The sequence below is a fragment of the Crocodylus siamensis genome, chromosome 4, assembly GCF_052110815.1.
Source record: "Crocodylus siamensis isolate JL-2025a chromosome 4, ASM5211081v1, whole genome shotgun sequence".
In the NCBI taxonomy this organism is placed as follows: Eukaryota; Metazoa; Chordata; order Crocodylia; family Crocodylidae; genus Crocodylus; species Crocodylus siamensis.
The window spans coordinates 120,754,790-120,774,165 of NC_143398.1; the positions used below are offsets into that span (position 1 = coordinate 120,754,790).

Consider the following 19,376-nt stretch of genomic DNA (forward strand, 5'->3'; position numbering starts at 1 on the left):
GGTGGGAGTTATTATTTCCTGAAGATATCAGTACATTTCAATTCCTTCAAATTCTGAAGGCTTCTTATCTCTTGCTGCTTAGCTGGAAGTTGTTATCAGAGTGAAATCTGTTTGAGGTCTTTTCTTCATTAGGTTAGCAGGAGCAGCTCTCATCATCATCATCACCCATTTACACGCTAAAATCTCTAGATTGAATTAAATCAATCCTATTTTCCTGATCAAGTGAGGTGGTTTCAAGTTTGAGGACAGCTCATACCTGGGATATTGGTGATACAGCTTTAGACTACAGCTCAGCAGCTGCCTGACAAATTACTCTGTTCAGATAGGGGGTACATCTACCCTGCAGTTAGCTCAGCTGATTGGCTTCAGAGTCTAAGCACCCTAGAAAGCCAAGCCCAGATGTGAGATGTCCACTGTGAAGCCAGACTTGCATTAGTGTTTTCAGAGTTCCTGGACTTGCCTATATGTGTCTGGGGGCATATTCCATGGTCAGTGGCAGTGATGGCAGTCCCTTGATATGTGGATTTTGGTCTTCCAGTAAATAGGGAAGTCACTGGTGTGTCTGTGGATGACTAAGGAAGCTGATCTGGGATCTGCATGTTTGACTACAGGTATAGCATATAGTTCCAAGGAGTAGATCGTGGTGATGTCAGGTCACAGTTCTCCTCATTGTCTCTCTCATCTATCTACTTCCATAGTGAGGTGAGTTTGCCAAAATGATCAAGGCCTGGTTCTACAACATGACACCTGTGAGAGCAATTCGGTACTCAGGCGTCCCAGAAATTGATGGTTAATATCACATTTCTTCAGATTGGCCTTCAGGTGTCCTTGAATTTCATCCTTTAATTACCTCTAGAGCAGTGACCACTGCTGAGTTGAGAGTATAGGCATATCCCATGGTTCCCAATGTGAAGATACTCCGAGGATGTTTTTGCAGCTAGTTGTCTATTGCAGAAGGACTCATTACTGGAGTTCAGTCAATGTCCAATTAATTTTGTGCATCATCACTGCAAAGTGTAGGTCACAGCCAAGGTTATAGTAGAACTTGGGCTCTAACACTGTCAAGCAGGTAAATTAGCTCTCATGGTAAAGAACTTGGGCTAAAATTCAGATAGGAGACACTTTTATCTGTGCAATGTGCACATCCTGAGTGTTGTGGTATGCCCATTCTCACATGAGCTACGCTAACTCAGGTGAAGTAACTATGCTACCTGTTACAGCCCTTGTTATTAGAGACCTGATAGAATCCCAGCCTTCTGTATGCAGTAAATGGGAGTGTTTTGACTGATTTCAGAGGAGCCAGGATTTCACCTTGTGTGTATACCATGTGGTACATGAGTAGCAGACTGTATGGAATGGAGTGAAGATGTACAGTTGGAAACAGTGTTCTTCTTGAGCTAAAGGCTTTTCTATCTTCTGTTTGGAGGGAGCTGTAACTTCTCCTCTTCCTTGGCTGGTGGTAAAAAATCCCCTGCTGCTTCAGTCTACTAATAAAATTAAAGGTGACTGCTCACAAAATTATAAAGTAAAACTGCATTTTCACATGTTGTAATGGGGGCATCATTTTCCTTGAAGACACTTCAAAGTAATTCACCACACGATCCACTAGATGGTGCTCTCCACCCTCTGTTAGAAATAATCGGCATGTTTTAATGAGTATCATTTGATTTGTCACAGATCACAACAGAATCCATGCAACTGATGTTCTACACGCTGTTTGGTACCTTTCCACCCAACCCATCCCAGGACTCCCAACTGTGATTAATGACCAGGGGTCAGCGAGTGATTCGGGTATTTAAATGCATTGTGCTTTTAAAACTTGTGTAATGGAATATGGTGCATGTTTAATTGGATAGATAAAAATTGCTCATTGAGGAAGCTGCATGTAATAAATATTGTGACCTATCTGTCCATCTCAGTGGTTTGAAAGCTTTTTTGGACTCAAAGCACACTTCAGAAAATGCTGTCTGTTAGTTTTGACTTCTTTGACTATAGAAAAAGTAATAGAGCAATTCTTCTGTTGCAAAGAACTCAGAAATACCACAACAGGGCAGAATGTTTTTGATACTATGGATTTCTATTTGAAACCTCTGGGTTTATCATGTGAATCAAGTTTGCAGACCTATCATTGCATGGTACCCAGTTGCCCCTTAAAATATTCTCAAGGCACCTTAAGGTTCTGCAGCACCCTGATTGAGAAACACAGGTCTATCTAACGCAAAATCTGTTGTTTCTTCTTTTTTTTTTTTAGTGTAGATCATTTGCTTTTACAGTGTTAGAAAGAATTAATCTGAAAAAGTTGTAGTGGGTTTTCATCAGTGCACTTTTCAAATTTAATACTTATACTTAAAATGTATGCCTTTGACTGTTTGAACCAATATTTTTTTTAATCTGTTTTCCAAGACAGCACTTTAGTGATGCAATAGGGAAAATCAGTGCAGAAATCTTGGTTCTGCAGAATTGCACTTCTTTAAAATGGTATAGATACCAAGAATGTGCACATGGAGAAATGCACATCAATCTGGTCTACTGTATCCTGGAGAACACTCTTCTTTACTCCTCCAAGTGTACTTTGCATGTCAACAGTAGTGCATGTATACTGTTTGTGAAGTAGCTTAAAATATTTTGGGTGGAAAGGTGTTTCATCAATGTAAACTTTTTTAGTCGCCATTTATTTTATTATTTATATACATTTTTTTGAAAGGTACTCATTTATGGTAACATAGGACTTGCATATCTCATCAAACCATCTGATCTCTCCATCTTATCTTTTATTTACCACTGGAAGTGGTCTGTTCTATATCGTTTTCGGAGAACTCTCTTGTCCACATTTTCAGCAGCAGAATTGAGCTCAGGAATGTTAGATTGTAGGTCTCCTGCAACCATTACACTTAACACACAATTAACCTGTTAATAATGCTGTAACCCAGCCACACATTCAGGCAAGTAATGCTGTGACAAAAAAGGAAATGAGACACAAAATTTATTCTTAAAATATACATAGTATTTTTGTGCCTGGTTTCCATCATGTCTTCAATTGGATGTGTGGCAGGGTAGTCCCCTCCAGGGAGCTGGATGTCAGCTGAATGGCAGGGCTTGGTTGACAGCTCTCCTCGTGTTGACAGCCTGACAGCCATGTGGTTCAGCCCTGAATAGATCTGCAACTGCTGTTTTTGGGGTGCTGAATGGGTGGAGTCCATCAGCAGGTGCTGGATAGCACGGAGCCTGAACCTGGCAAACTGCTTGCCTTACCCTGCAGCTCAGAGGGAATTTCAGACCAAGGCAATTGGCACTTTCCAGGCAGGAGATCCTATGACTGGGGAGAAGTTCCCCAATCCTGGGGTCCCTGTGCACGAGGACTGCATGTGCAACAAAACTTCTCCTACATCCCAAGGCCATGGCATGCTGGGAACTTAAAAAATTGTGTGCAGATTTTGTTTTGACATCCTGGTGCACGGGGTGCTGGGACTGGCCTCAGTGGAGTTTCAGGGCTGGAACCCATGATCAGTTGATTGTCAGTTCTAGTCTGGGGCTACTAGGACCATCAGCTGATTGTTGGTCCCAACGTGGCATCTACACCAGTTGCTTGAACCACGTGTGGTATGCATAGCAAGAGGTTTTATTAGAATCAGGGATCCCAACCTTACACTATGATGGGCTTTACATTAGCTGCTATCACACAGGAAAGCAATCTGGGAGTCACTGTGGACAGTTCACTGACAATATCAGCTCAGTGCTCAGCAGCCATCAGAAAGGCAAACAAAATGTTAGGGATTGTTAAGAAGGGAAATTTAAACAAAACTGTAAGTATCATCATGCCCCTTTATAAGTCCACAGTGTGTCCACACCTTGAATACTGTGCTAGTTCTGGTTTTCACACCTGAAAAAGGATATAGAAATACTAGAGAGGGTCCAGAGAAGGGCATCAAGGATGATTAAAGGTAGGGAGTAAGGCTGTGTAAAATGTCGCCAGGTGTTTCGTTTTGACACTGTTTTGACTCTTTTCAAGCTTGAAACAGCAAAATCAAAACAAAAGGCTTTGAAACAGCCTTGAAATAAAATGAGGGCACTCAAAATGTTTCGATAGTTTTGAAACATTTCAAGTTTTGAAGCTGGGCTTGCTTTCAGGGAAACAAAAAGTTGAGAGGGAAGAGGAAGAAGGGGAAAGGACTGCTCTGATATTGACATGTGTAGCTGTGATCCTTCCCTGAGGTCCTTTCCAACCCCAGTGCTCTGGGGGAGGGAGAGAAAAACAGCTGTGCCTTAACACACACAGTCACACATCACAAGTTTTGCTTGTCAGCAGCTTGAGGTGCAGTTTCCCAGAAACCCCTGCACCTATCTCCTTGAAACATGACAGGCTTTGTGACCTCAGCAGGGGCTACCATCCCTGCTGTTTTCATTCAAATCAGGCAAGAAATGACAAAGTTACAGGCAGTTTTGTGATTCCCCATTATAGCCCATGGGGGAAACGTCAAAACAGTGAAACAGTTTTGACAAAACAAAATGGAACAGTACTTTGAAACTAAGCTTGAAATGAAATGCTGTCCCATCGAAATGGAAAAACAGAAGTCAAAATGAAATGGTGCTGTGTCGCGCAGCCCTAGTAGGGAGGGGCTTCCATGTGAGGCGAGACTAAAGACTGACAGCCATGTGGCATATTGAGTTTAGAAACGAGACACTCAAGGGGGGGGCCCTGTTAAGGGTTTACTAAATGGTGAAGAGAAAGTAAATAGGCATTTATTATTTATTGTCTCTCACAATACAGGAACTAGGAGTCATAAAAAGAAGATAGTAGGTAGTACGTTTAAACCTACAAAAGGAAGATCTTCTTCACATAGCATGTAATTGAAATGTGGATCATTGCCACCAGATGTTGTGGAGGCTGACAATTTACACAGATTCAAAAAAGGATTCAGCAGATTCTTGGAGCAAAGGGGCATATGTAGTTACTGAGTATGGGAGTTAGGGATAGAGTCTCTAAATTAGAACTTATACACGTTTTTATAGTAGCTAGGGTCAGGCGGGACCTGCACAGATCATCTAGCCTGACCCCCTGCCACAGGCAGGACTGAATGCTGGGTTCACAAGACCCCAGACAGGTGATCATCCAACCTCCTCTTGAATTTGCCCAAAGTAGGAGCGAGGACCACTTCCCTGGGAACTTGGTTGCAGATTTTGACCACCCTAGTTGTAAAATATTGCCTTCTGATCTCTAACCTAAACCTATTCTCCATCAGCTTATTACCATTGTTCCTTCATAGATTTCATAGACATTAGGGCTGGAAGGAACCTCGGGAGATCATCGAGTCCAGCCCCCTGCCCAAAGGGCAGGAAGTCAGCTGGGGTCATAGGAGCCCAGCAAGATAAGCATCCAATTTACTCTTGAAGGTGTTCAGTGTAGGTGCTTGAACCACCTCCGCTGGTAGACTGTTCCAGACCTTGGGGGCTCGGATAGTAAAGAAATTCTTCCTTATGTCCAGCCTGAAACGGTCTTGCAGGAGTTTGTGACCGTTCGACCTCGTCATCCCTTGGGGCGCTCTGGTGAACAAACGTTCCCCCAGATCCTGGCAGTCACCCCTGATAAACTTATAGGTGGCCATCAGATCACCCCTGAGCCTGCGCTTTTCCAGGCTAAAGAGTCCCATGGCTCTCAGCCTGTCATTGTAAGATCTGTTTTCCTGACCTCTGATCATGCGCGTGGCTCTCCTCTGGACTCTCTCAAGCTTCTCCACATCCTTTTTGAATTGTGGAGCCCAAAACTGGACGCAGTACTCCAGCTGCGGCCTCACCAAGGCCGAGTACAAGGGGAGAATGACGTCCCGGGATTTGCTCGAGAAGCATCTATGGATGCAAGCCAGCGTTTTGGTCGCTTTACTAGCCGCAGCATCGCATTGCAGGCTCATGTTCATCTTGTGGTCAATGATGACCCCCAAGTCTTTTTCTTTTGTAGTGCTAACCAACGTAGCACTGCCGAGCCTGTAAGGGTGCTGCAGGTTTTTCCTCCCAAGGTGGAGAACCTGGCATTTTTCGGTGTTAAACACCATGAGGTTCTCGTCTGCCCATTTGCTGAGCTTGTCCAGGTCAGCCTGGATCACCCGCTTATCTTCTGGCATGGATGCTTTGCCCCAAAGTTTGGTGTCATCGGCGAACTTGGCCAGTCCACTCCTGACTCCAATGTCCACATCGTTAATGAAGATGTTGAACAGTATGGGTCCCAGGACAGAGCCTTGAGGGACCCCACTGGTCACAGGGCACCACGATGAGTGACTGTCATCAATCACAACCCTCTGGGTCCAACCACAGAGCCAATTTCCCAGCCAGCGGATCGTGGTGGAGCCAAGGCCACAACTGGGCAGTTTGGCCAAGAGGTGATCATGGGATACCAGATCAAAAGCTTTTTTGAAGTCAAGATATATGACATCAATCTCTTCTTCCTTGTCCAGGTGATAAGTCACCTGGTCATAGAAGGAAATGAGATTGGTCAAACAAGACCTACCCGCAACAAACCCGTGCTGGCTGTCCCTTAGAATGTTAGCCTGGGCCAGTCCCTCAAGGATGGCCTCCTTAATAAACTTTTCTAAGATCTTCCTCAGGATAGAAGTCAGGCTAATGGGCCTGTAGTTAGCCGGATCCACTCTCCTCCCTTTCTTGAAGATCGGCACCACATTGGCCTTCTTCCAGTCTTTGGGCACTACACCAGAGCACCAGGAGTTTTCAAAGATCCGTGCCAGGGGCAGGGCTATGACTCTCACCAGCTCCTTGAGTACCCTGGGGTGCAGGTTGTCCCATAGCAGGCATGGGCATCCCGTGTGACTGATGAAAGACTGACGCAAAGTACCTATTTAATAGGTTGGCTTTTTCCTGGGCGTCAGTTGTCAGTTGCCCCATCTGGTTTAGCAGGGGTCCAGCATTGCCCTTGCTTTTCCTCCGGCTCCCCACATATCTGAAAAAGGACTTTTTGTTGTCCTTGATGCCTGAAGCTAGTTGGAGTTCAGTTGCAGCCTTGGCTTTCCTGGTTTGGTCCCTGCAGGACCGGACCAGCGCGGAGTAATCCTCCTTGGAGGTGAATCCCGTCCTCCATCCTTTGTAGGCTTTCCTTTTTAGCCACAGTAGGTCCGCTAGGTCCCTGGAGAGCCAGGGGGGCTGCTGTGCCTTCTTGCTGCCTTTCCTCCGTGTTGGAATAGATTTAGCTTGTGCACTGAGGATCGCTTCCTTGAGAAACAACCACTCTTCTTGAACTCCCATCTCCCTGGGGTCATGGTCCCCGAGGGCCTGACCGACTAGCCTCTTGAGCTTGTCAAAGTTGGCTTTTCTGAAGTCAAGGACTTCTGTGTTGCTGACTGACTTGCCAGCTTTACGGCGGATGGTGAAGGTGATCAGCTCGTGGTCGCTGTCACCCAACTTCCCATCAATCACTAGGTCACCGATTAGGTCGTCCCCCGTAGCCAGTACCAGGTCGAGCAGCGCTTTGCCTCTCGTTGGCCCATAGACTTCTTGAGTCAGGTAGAGGTCATCCACGCACGAGAGAAAGCTTTGCGCCCGCTCAGATTTAGCTGAGTGATCTTCCCACGAGATGTCCGGGTAATTGAAGTCACCCATGACAACCAAGGTCCTGGAGCAAGCGGCCTCAGTCAGTTCCCGGGCGAACTCCTGGTCAAGCTCGGGACTTTGAGTGGGAGGTCTGTAGTAGATTCCCACCGTTGTGTCCCCTGTGCCGTATTCCCCACAAATTTTTACCCAGAGGGTCTCTAGCTGTCCATGCCGGTCGCCAACATCAGCTTTCAGGGACATGTAGCTTTCCTGAACATAGAGAGCTACACCCCCGCCCCTTTTGCCAACACGATCCCTCCTGTATACGGTAGCCCTCTATACCCGTGGTCCAGTCATGGGTGGAGTCCCACCAGGTCTCCGTTATCCCAATGACATCATATTTCTTTGCACTGAGCAGGAGGACGAGCTCGTCCTGCTTGTTGCCCAGGCTCCTGGCATTAGTGTACAGGCAGGCAAGTGTGCCCTTGGGGGCTCTTGCCTTGCCCACAGATTGTGCCAGGGATGGGGCAGGGGTGGGCTCCCTTAAGTGCCCCCTTAAGTGCCTTGGCCCGCTGGCTTGGCACGGGCCGTTCAATGGGCCAGCAGGGGCAGTAGTCCCCCATCCCCCAGCGGGCTTAGTTTAAAGCCCGGTGGAGCAGGTCAGCCAGCCTGGCTGAGAAGAGCCTCCTCCCCAGGGGAGAGAGGTGGAGGCCATCTCTTCCCAGCAGCTCGCTGCCTCTCTCTCCAAAGAGCAGGCTGTGGTCATGGAAGCCAAAGCCTTCCCGATAACACCAGCGCCTCAGTCTTTGGTTCACCGTGTGGATCCTCCTCTCCCTCCTCAGCCCATAGCCCGAGACTGGGAGGATCGACGAAAACACCACCTGAGCTCCCAGACCCCTAAGCCCCACTCCCAACTCCCTGTAGCGCCTCATGACCTGGCTGGGGGTGCTCCGAGCTGTGTCATTTGTGCCCACATGAATAAGGAGCATGGGGTAGTGGTCTGTGGGCCGGAGGAGCTGCGGGATCCTCTCTGCAATGTCTCGGATGCGGGCCCCCGGGAAGCAGCAGACTTCCCAGGCTAAGGGGTCGGGGCAGCAGATTGCCCCCTCAGTGCCCCGCAGGATGGAGTCTCCCACAACAAACACCTTACGCTTTGTCTTGGGGAGAGCGGGGCCAGTAGCTGCGGTCGAGCCTGGGTTGCCTGTGGGAGCTGGCAACTGCGTGGGCTCTGCTGGGGCTGCGAACCTGTTGCTAAGCTCCGGCGGGCCTTGGGGCCCTTGACCACCTTGGTCCATGCCCCTGACTGGGCAGAGCGGGAGGTCCCAGAGTCCTCCTTAGTCGCAGAGGGAGACGGAGCTCTCCACTGCGGCTCCCGGGGGAGAAGGGCCTGGCAGTAGGAGTCTATCTCCTGCTCACAGTCCCTGATGGCACGCAGTCTCTGGACTGTGGCCTGGAGCTCCTCCAGCTGGCGCGCCAGAGACCCCAGTAGGGAGCAGACCCCGCAAGGGGAGGTGGCCATGCTCCCGGGTCCCAGAGCCTGAAAAAGGGACAGGCAGCCCCCCCAGCCAAGAGCCAGGGGCTCCGTCTGCGTGGAGCCCGGAACCATGGGCTCCGTCTGGGTGGCCGTCTCTGAGATGCCTGATGGAGGGAGCCGCAGAGCCCGAGGGGACCCTCGGGGTGTGGCGCGTGCCCATCCGTGTCATGCCTTTGGTAGGCTGGCTACGGCTGGGGGGGGTCGCAGGCAGGGTCTCGTCCCCTCCCACGCCCTCCCCTGCGCGAACTCTGCACTAACTCAAGCGCCTGTTTGCGCAGCCTGTTCGCGCGGCTCCGGTCGCGTGGCTCCCTGGGGGGCTGGGCCAAGTAGGGGCCTGGGCGGGGGCTTGACCCGGCCCAGCACCAGGCAGCAGCCTCCTCCCATCAAGTGAGAAGTTAACCCCTTCCCACCACGAGCCCGCTTACCTCCGGCTGTGCTGGGGGTCGGCAGGAGGCTCGGCGGCTGCTGAGGAGGTGTCTGGGGGCCTTGGGGGGAGTGGGGGCGCAGCGGGCTTCACCCGCGCGTCTCTCACCGCTCCAGAGCCTACCTGAGTGTGACCCCTTGTTACCCCAGGTGGTGCTGGGGAGAAAAAGGCTCAACCTATTTGCTGTTGATCTTCCCCAATGAGTTTGTAGGCAGCGACCAGGTCCCCCACATCAGCCTCCTCTTGCTCAGGCTGAACAGGTTCAGGCCCCTCAGTCTCTCCTCACAGGGCCTGTCCTGCTGCCCTCTCGCCAAGTGGGTGACTTTCCTCTGAACCCTCTCCAGGCTGGCCACATCCCTTTTGAAGTGCGGTGCCCAGTACTGGACCCAGTACTACAACTGTGGCCTGACCAGTGTTGCATAGAGGGGGAGCATCGCCTCTCTGGACAGGCTTGAGATGCACCTTTGGATGCATGACAAGGTATGGCTGGCCTTGCTGGCTGCGATCTGGCATTGGCGGCTCATGTTCATCTTGGAGTCAATAATGACTGCAAGATCCCGTTCCGCCTCTGTGCTTTCAAGGAGGGAACTCCCCAGCCTGTACATATGCTGTGGATTCCTTCTCCCAAGGTGCAGCACCCTGCATTTGTCTGTGTTGAACCCCATTCTGTTCTCATCTGCCCACTTTTGTAGCCTGATTAAATCTATTTGCAGCCTCTCTCTCTCCCTTCAAGCGTGTCCACCTCGCCCCACATCTTAGTGTCATCAGCAAACTTGAACAGTGTGCTTTCCACCCCCTCATCCAAGTTGCTGATGAATATGTTAAACAGTGCGGGCCTGAGGACTGAGCCCTGGGGGACCCCACTGCTCACATCTCACCAGGTTGAGTACAACCCATACACCACTACTCTCTGGGTGCGCCCCATCAGCCATTTTTTTACCCATCCAACTATGCAGGCATCAATGCCACAGTCACTTAATTTATTGATAAGGATGGGGTGAGAGATGGTGTCAAAGGCCTTCTTAAAGTCTAGAAAGACTACATCCACGGCAACACTGTCATCCAAGGATTTAGTTACTTGGTCATAAAAGGCAATCAGGTTGGTCAGGCAGGACATGCCTTTGATGAACCCATGCTGATTGCCCCAACCATGATCTCCCCTGCAGGCCCCCCACAGATGTGCTCCTTGATGATTCTCTCCAAGATCTTCCTATACCTGAAATGTTGGAGGCTGTAAGTGAGAGAGGAACAGTGGCAGGGAAAAAATCCCTGATCATGCCCAATTCAGTCTCCCTTTCAGCATCCACTGTATGATACATGGCACTGGGCAAACTGGACCTATGGTCTAACACAATAAATAACAGTTCTTATATTCTTAAGATCAGGTTCCATTGTGCCATTAAATAAACTTGCACAAGTAGCCTAAAATCAAGCAACTAGGCTGGTTGAGCTATTTATTCAAAGACCATAAAGGATTTGGGGTCTTCTTTATGGTCCAGTCTTTAGAGAAAGAGAGAGAGCCATGATGTGTAATCAGGGGTCACTAACAGTAACTTAGAATAATCCTTAATACACAAATTATTAGAAATCATAAAATTTACTGCTGAGTGATTAATTGTGCTCAAAAGCATATTGTAAATTCACCCTACCTGCAAATGTGCTCCTCAGAGAGTTATTTTAGTAAGGTGTCAAACTTCTTTAAGATGTTTTTTGTGTTTGCTTAGATTCTGATAGTGGAATCACTCATGGTCACATGGGATACGTGGTTTCAAAGACGTATACTCCTACAGATGACAGCTATGGTTGCCTTTCTGGCAATATCCCAGCCCTAGAATTGATGGCCCTTTATGTAGCAGCAGCCATGCATGACTATGATCATCCAGGAAGGACCAATGCCTTTTTGGTTGCGACCAGTGCACCTCAGGTAAGTTTTTAGCTGTCTTTTTATATGGTGTTTAATTATAGTGTTTCCAAAGGTCTTTTAGGATGCCTTTTTCTTTTTAAAAGTGTCTATTAGAGAGGCATTAAATGTAAACAGTGGCATTGTAAGAATCAGATAATATGTTTATTATTGCACAATTTGTTTTCTACCAAATAGTGCAAAGCATAGTGTATGTATTATACACCATACATAGTAGCACCAGCAACAAAGAGTGAATAAGGATTTCCTTAAGCTCGGGTTAATTTAAACTATTAATAAATTCTTTAGCAAAGCATTTGGAGAAAGAGAAGCTAATTTTTCTACTACTTAATACAGAAGCCCTATGTATTGAACATACCAACTTTATGCTATATTGCTAAACTGTGTATGCACATCTTCACAAAACTAAATAAAATCTCTCTCTACTATATTCCCTAATGTTTCTAATAGTATTTCTTACCTTATGCTAAATATTCAAGATTATTAATGTGCTTCAAACCGAATTTTACTATGTGATTTTAAAACCTGGGCCAGTACAGGACAATTCCGTAAGATATATATACCTTGGAATTTGAATCTACTTTCTGAATGGAGCATCTGTTATTTCCCAAAGCTAGTCCTTCAAAAGAAATGGCATTTAAACTGATTTGTGATTTTGATAGAGTTCTATGAGATCATATATTTATAAAACCTTATAACTGTGGTAGGAATTGTTGAACTATACCAGTTTGATAGAACCAATAAGCAGGGCTGTGCAAAGCTTTGGTCACTGATGAGATTTGGCAGGGATTCGGCCTGATTTGATGGCCAAATCTCTAAACCTGAATCAAATCAGGAGACCCTTTAATCTCTCCTAATTGAAACAAAACCCTTCAAATCAATTCAGAGAGATTCATAAAGATTTGATGATTCGGACCTAGACACAGCTTTAAATGTTTTTTCTACATAGCTCAAGGTACCAGGCAGCTTGTGGATGCTGCGATGGTGGGGCAGATGGAGCGTCCCACAGAAGCACAGGGGGCTTCCCAGTGCACTTGGCAGCAGACCCAGAAGTGGACCAGAAGCACTTCCAGTCCACTTCCAGGTCTGCCAGGGAGCATGCTGCCCCCTGCCGACCCCGTGTGCCCCACCAGCTCAGCAACTGGCTTCTCCTGGGTCTAGGGCGGCACCTGAGGTACCTCTGTGCCCAATAGCTGAGCACACTGGTGGGGGGAGGTGGGGCAGGCTGGGCTTCTGTTGGACGCTGCATCTGCCCCACAATTGCAGCATTCACAAGCCATACCTGGTACCTCAAGGTATGTAGGAAAAACATTTAAAGCTGAGTCTGTGGCCAAATCTCTGATTGTCCAAATCAGCATCAAACCTTCAGATTTGGATTTGGCCAAATCAAACTGAGACAGTGATCCGAATCAACCAATCACATCACTGTTCCCAACTCGGACTGAATTCAAATCCAAATAGAATATGGCCTGTTTTGCACACTCCTACCAATAAGTGCTTTCAGAAACAAACCCCTTAAGGACTCCGGCTCTGAAAAGCGGTAGAAATTCCTATATAAATACGTAAAATACTTTTTAATTCTAGCCATTAAAAAATTAACAAAAAGAGATTGTGGCAGGCCAGTAGGGGATGCTCCTGTATTGAATCACCCACCTCATTGCACCCAACCACCTTCCACACTCCGAGTCCCTCCCTGGGGATGCCTGACATTTGGCCAACTCCCTTCCTGAAGCACACCCGCAAGCCTGGGGGTAACGGCACCAACCCCAGAGTGTGGACTGATCTGGGACATGCACCCTCTTGGAAACACAGGCCTAATAGTCCTTGAGGGTACTTGACCTACTGCAAGAACTTGGGGTGCTTCCCTCAGCCTGAAGTACAAATAGCAGTCTCCCTTAGTCAGCTGAACCAAAGGGACTTCACAGCATAATCTAGTCCCTCTCCCAATAAGTCTCCCACACTCGGTACAAAAGAGAACTTTATTGGTTACAAGGGGTAGGTGTGGAATAGGGTACAGTGTAGAGCAATATCAGAGAAATACCTTAGAGCGAACAGTGGCATGGTAGCCTTTGATCAGTCATGCATCTGAGTTACTGCAAGCTATATATCTAGTTAGATCTCAGTAGCTTACTCACAAATCTCATCCAGAGGCAGGTGGAGATTCTCTTTGGAGGCAGGCAATTCCTTGATCATGAGTTTCAAGAGAGAGAGAGAGTGAGTTTCAGATAGACCAGCTTCTCTGTGAGTTTTCATCATGGCTACTGCCCCTCCTCCTCCTGGGCAGTCCTTCACTTATATAATCCTTTTGACTTCATTTACCTGGTCCAATGAAGACCAGCAATTGCTGGCTGCCAGCCATCCAATTTGAAATGCATCACTGGTTGCAGGGTAGACTGGCGGGGTCTTTAGCCCCCTCCCAGTCATGTAGGCATTGCTTAGAACAATACGGAGCTTAAGCCCCTCACCCAGGTACGTGATGCCAGTCACATAGGCAGGGGGAGCAGGTTTCCCCTCTCCCTCATGAATGTATCCAAATCAGGTTACAACTCAGGGTTAGCTGAAGCAGATGGGACCAGAGGAGTCTGCCCTCTGCAGTGACCATGGTAACCAAATTGTCAGACAGCAGAGTTTGGAGAGAGCCAGAGATGGTATTCTGCCACAGAGATTACAATGGTTTCCTGTATACTGCACTCGCCTTTACCACAAAAATTAGCTTTCCAAAGTTGTGGCGCATGTCTTAAGCATGGAAGCTGATTTTTATTTTTTTTAGGTGTAAAATGGTCATAAGATGCTGTAACATGGCTCCTGGTTTTTTCAACCTGTTTCCTCCACGAGCCACCTGGAGAGAAAAGTGAATTCTGGCCAGCCCAGATTCAGGGTGGTACAGTCACACCCTGCTTTGATTCCTTCTCCACCCAAAGTATAAAACCAAGTGCCCAGCAGCAATTGTAGCCTTTCTATTTGGGTAGTGTTGCAGAAATCATTTGACTTTAGGGCTCATTGTAAACTACCTGATTCCAGGTAATTGGTCTTCAATCCACAGGTGTCAATGGCTCTCTTTCTCTTTTTTCAATGCTTCGCTAAGCAAGCCATCCTTTGTTCAGCAATTTTGCTGTCTGCTAGCTACTCCTGGTTCTGCTCCTGCTATTTCACAGTCCTGCAGACTTTTTAGCTCTTTCCACAGTCCTAGATCCACCCACAGAATTCAGTTGTCAGCACCAGCTACAGTTTCAGCTGTTGGCTGATCAGCCAAGAGTTCTTGACAATTCAGCTATGAACAGGTTAAAACTGTAACTCTTTCCTGAGTAGGAAAAGGAGGGTAAGCTGTGCCCCTTCTTTTTGAGCCAAAGCTCTGGAAAAAAAATCTCTTTCCATCATCTGCCTTCCCAAAAACAAGGTGGTGGGTGTGTTATTTGGGACATATAGTATGTGAGAAAATACAGTAACTCATCATAAGGTACTGGTCAAAAAGGAATGAGAGACCCTTTGGCGTGTAAAATTTGGGTCTTTCAATCCAGAAAGATAGTCACTACTATTACTAATAACAATACAGTTTAAGAGATGTCATTAAATTCTTCAGAAATGGGGAAATTTGACTCTCTCTCTAGCCAGTTGAAGTTGGTTTCATTCCACATTGTAATTCTTATTTCTTGCTTTTTATACTTGATATGCTAAGATTATTCACTGTTTTGCTTCTGCAGGCTGTACTGTATAATGACCGCTCTGTTTTGGAGAATCATCATGCAGCTGCTGCGTGGAATCTTTTCATGTCCAGGCCAGAGTATAACTTCTTAGTCAATCTCGACCATGTGGAATTCAAGCATTTCCGGTTTCTTGTAATTGAGGCCATTTTGGCCACTGACCTGAAGAAACACTTTGATTTTGTAGCCAAATTCAATGCCAAGGTAAAAAGACTTACGCAAATTTTCAGTGTATGGTCAATGAAAGTCTTGAAAGGTTACGTTGCTTTTTTCCCTGCACCTTTCCTTCTAGAGCTGTAAAAGTTATTTCTGCTAAATATTTGTCTGGGACTTTTGTTATTTGTTTATTGAATGTGGTGGCACAGATGATTTTTTAGATCCTATTTGCTGTTTCAGACCCTGGGATAATGAAGATGATAGGCAGTGTCCTAACTAGTGCTCAGTACACTCCCATAAGTGGGTTTTTTTCCCTTTCCTCCTTGCTGTGGCAGTGAGTTGAACTATCTTAGGGCAGAGGAGAAATGGTGGTTTGGGGAGATGCTGCCATGACCAAGGGGAGACTGCAATTCACCAGTGATAAACTATTTTAACTAGATAATGAGGTGCATCATCTGACAGGGATTGTCTTGTTGTTGTTGTTCTGTGTTTGTACAGAGTCTAGCACAAAGAGGTCCTTCTCCCTGACTAGGGGCACCTAGTCACGTGCAGGAAGGCTGCTCCAATGCACTGTAATTAACTGAGTCTGCCAGAGTGCAGAAATTACCATGCTCCAGCAGACTCCAGCATCATGTGTACCCGTGTCCCCACACTGAAAAATGGTGTGGGGGTGCTTTAACTAAAGCTTGTTCGATGAGCTTTAGTTAAAGCAACCCTGCCTCCATTTTTCAGTGCAGGGACACTGATACACATTCTGCTTCGGGCACTTCAGAGTGGCTCTCCGAGCCATTCTGATTAAAGCATCTATTTCCCCCCCACACACACTCCCAGAGCATATGTATAAATGCCCCATGTGTCTTAGACGGTGCAGTAGTAGTAGTAATATTATTAGAACAACAATAATAAAAGAATGCCCTTTTGAGATGAAGGGTGTTGTTTGCACTCTCTATAGATATGTCAAAGTAGGAATCGCATGTAAAAAGTTTGTAAGTTACCAAAGTGCAGTTCTCTCTGTAACCATTCTCTTGCTTGCTGCCTTTTAATTCCCCAAAATAAACAGTTTTATTGTGTTCAGAACTAATGCCAAAGTTCTCAGGTGTGCAGCTACAGTCATGGATTGATTTTTAGGGAGGCCACCACTTGATCAGCTGCTGCCTCCCCCCATCCCCCCTGCCAGCTCATCGACTGGCCAGGGGACTCCCTGCTTCTCAACTGGCCGCTGGGTGAACACTAACCAAAAAAGGTTGAAAACTCCTGAATTAATACAAGGGGTACACATGTGTAACCTGTGGGTGATGAAAGTTAAGCTTTGTCTGACTAAATGTAAAAAATGATTATGGTATTTGTCATCTCCAAGTAGAGGGAATCAGATGCACAGGCTGCTGTAGATAGTGTGTCCTGGTTTAACATTATAGATTTGTAGTGACAGCTGATGGCTTCCCTTCCCTCCCCTCCACCCCCGTTCTCCTAATTTGTTGGATAGTCTAAATGTTCACAGAGGACAAAACCTTTTTGAAAGGAGCTGAAAACATTAACTAGACCATTTTTTGTCTGGCTAAATTTGTTCTGAAGATTGTATTCTGTAGCTTAGCATATTTTAAGCCCATCTCAAGGCAGGATTTTCTCTACAGTCATGTCCTTTACCCAGTGTTATTGTAATGGTTTCATCCTGGTTATGTATCTTCCAGGTGAACGATGATGTTGGAATTGACTGGAGTAATGAGAATGACCGTATGCTTGTTTGTCAAATGTGCATCAAACTGGCTGACATCAATGGGCCTGCTAAATGCAAAGAATTGCATCTGCAGTGGACAGAAGGCATTGTTAATGAATTTTATGAACAGGTAAATGGGTGTCAGGGCAGGAACTACTACCCTTGCTTCCAGTCTTAAATTGTATTGCAGGGTTCATGACTCTTGCCAAGGAGGTAGTAACAAATCAGTGACAGATTTTCAGCTTTTTTTTGACAGGATGATATTGATAGAATTGCAAAAAGCCTGCAAAGTTCACTTTTCAGTTTCAGGAGACTGAAAGTAAGCCAACCTGCTTATGTTCCTTGAAGGTTTGAGTTCTAGGGTGTTCTGGCTCTCAGTTTTTTTCCCATTTAAATTAGAAAATGCAGATTAAGCATAGCTTCCATTCAACCCTCCAACCTATTCCACTGCTTCCTAAGACCAGCAAATGCCATCAAGTTGTTCTGCATATTTCATGGACTAGCAAGCTAAACTTTTGGGGAAAGCAGAACAATGCTTTTGAGGTCATATGTTAAGGTCCAGAGGATGTTAATTGTCTCTGGTTTTAATGTACTAGCCACTACAGTTAGAAAGGAGGGATTACTCCTGCTACTGCCTCATGTCATGTGGATGAGTAAGAGAAACATTTGCCAAGCTTTCTTTCACATGGGAACAGTAGGTTCTCCATAGATACATGGGGCTTTTTTCATTTTAAAAAGCAAATCACACTGTACAGGTGTGCTCAGCCACCATCTCCTGAATTTTCTTCTAGGAAATGTTTTTCTTTTTATTTGCTGACCTGAGTATAACTCACCTGAAGAGGTATAGTCATTAATCCTGGTGATGATCACAACTCATCTCGAGGTTGAGGTGACCCTGAATGCTTATGAAAGCCACCAGTCAAATATTATGATACGACTCACCTTGGATCTATCACAGCTGATGGCATGAACCGTACGTGTTCTAGTTCACTAAAGGCAGCAACGTCATGAAGATTTTTTACCAGTGCTGAAAAGAAATCAACAGAAGTGTTGTTTGCTATCTAGTCAAAACAGCTGAAGAACAAAGACTTTGTATGACCAGTTCACTGCCATCCTTAAGAGCACACATTAGGATTGTTAATGCTGTTCTCATAACTTATTTGACATAACTTGTAAGTGAAAAATTAGTTTATTCTCTCTGCACAGTGATTATAATTGAGTATAACTTCAAAGTCAAATAGCTTGGAAACATTTTATTAATTATAAGAAGTGCTTGTTCAATGCAGTTTATGTCTAAAAAGTCACACTGTCTCATTGCCTTATGCACTTTGCTTACTAGTTCATCCTTTGAATGGAAGTAATTGCCACAGCTACCTGATATACAGCAAAGACTTTTTTTCCTCCAGACCTTGCTGTGGACGCGGGTTAAAGCTATAGCTGAGGATCTGGCTCTTTGGTAATCTCTTGTGAGTGGGACACAGTAACATACAGTGTGCAATGTAGTAGAGTATATTCCATGAAAATAATGTTCTGAGTGCGTTCACATTAAAAAAACAACATATTTTGCTTTGAAGAATTTAAATAACTGAGACTTGTTAAAAATCATAAAACCCATTCAGTATTGTTGCAATACCTTTAATAGTTTTTTTCTCTGTGTGCTTGACCAACTTTGAGACAGACCAATTTGATTTGTGCATTTAGTAACAAAAATCAGAGAATGCACGGTGTGATACCTGAAACAATAAACCAAGCTCTTAATTAAAAATTGGTAAAGAGCTATTTAATTGGTTCAGTAGTCCATTTCCCTGACTTCTTACCTTGAAATTGGGATATGATGTTGAAAAGTGGAGAGAGCTGCCATATCTGGTTAATTCACTTGTTAATTTGGGAAATTTCAGTTTCCTGCTAATGATCAGAAGGGAGAAGCTTTGACATCAGACACTTGATAGTTGAGTGTTGTGTATGCTTTGTAAAGAAATGTGGAAATGGTTGTTGCGTCCCCCTTGTATCAAAAGAGCGATTATTCAGATACCTTCTCCGTGATCATTGGTGAAACAAATTCAGCCCGTAGGTAAACTATGTGGAAATTGATCCTGGATCTCCAGTTAGGTCATACTTTAAACTTTCTTGAATTGTATGGCTGTGTCAGGTTCTATAACAAGTTATATTCATAATTGCTTGTTAATTTATTATAGGAATAAGTCCTGAAGTCTATATTCACACACAACTTTCACTGATAAAATGTATTGCCCAGCTTATTGATAGTACAGCTTGAAAAAGAAAAAGCCTATATCAGCAGTTGAAGCATTACTTTGAAACATTCAGTCCTATCCACATAGAATTTAACATCTAGCAGTAAGGAAGATGGGTGAATACTGATTATAAAACCAAAA

The 19,376-nt window shown here is 45.7% G+C and overlaps 1 protein-coding gene across 1 annotated transcript in view; it reads left to right on the forward strand.

Moving 5' to 3' along the window:
- Positions 1–19,376, forward strand: part of PDE3A (phosphodiesterase 3A) — a 399,551-nt gene that overhangs the window by 361,761 nt on the left and 18,414 nt on the right. Inside the window, exons 11-14 of the mRNA XM_090043568.1 lie at positions 1,678–1,791; positions 11,216–11,415; positions 15,114–15,317; positions 16,958–17,113. Of these exons, the coding sequence (XP_089899694.1) occupies positions 1,678–1,791; positions 11,216–11,415; positions 15,114–15,317; positions 16,958–17,113 (674 nt within the window). The remainder of the gene's footprint in view (positions 1–1,677; positions 1,792–11,215; positions 11,416–15,113; positions 15,318–16,957; positions 17,114–19,376) is intronic.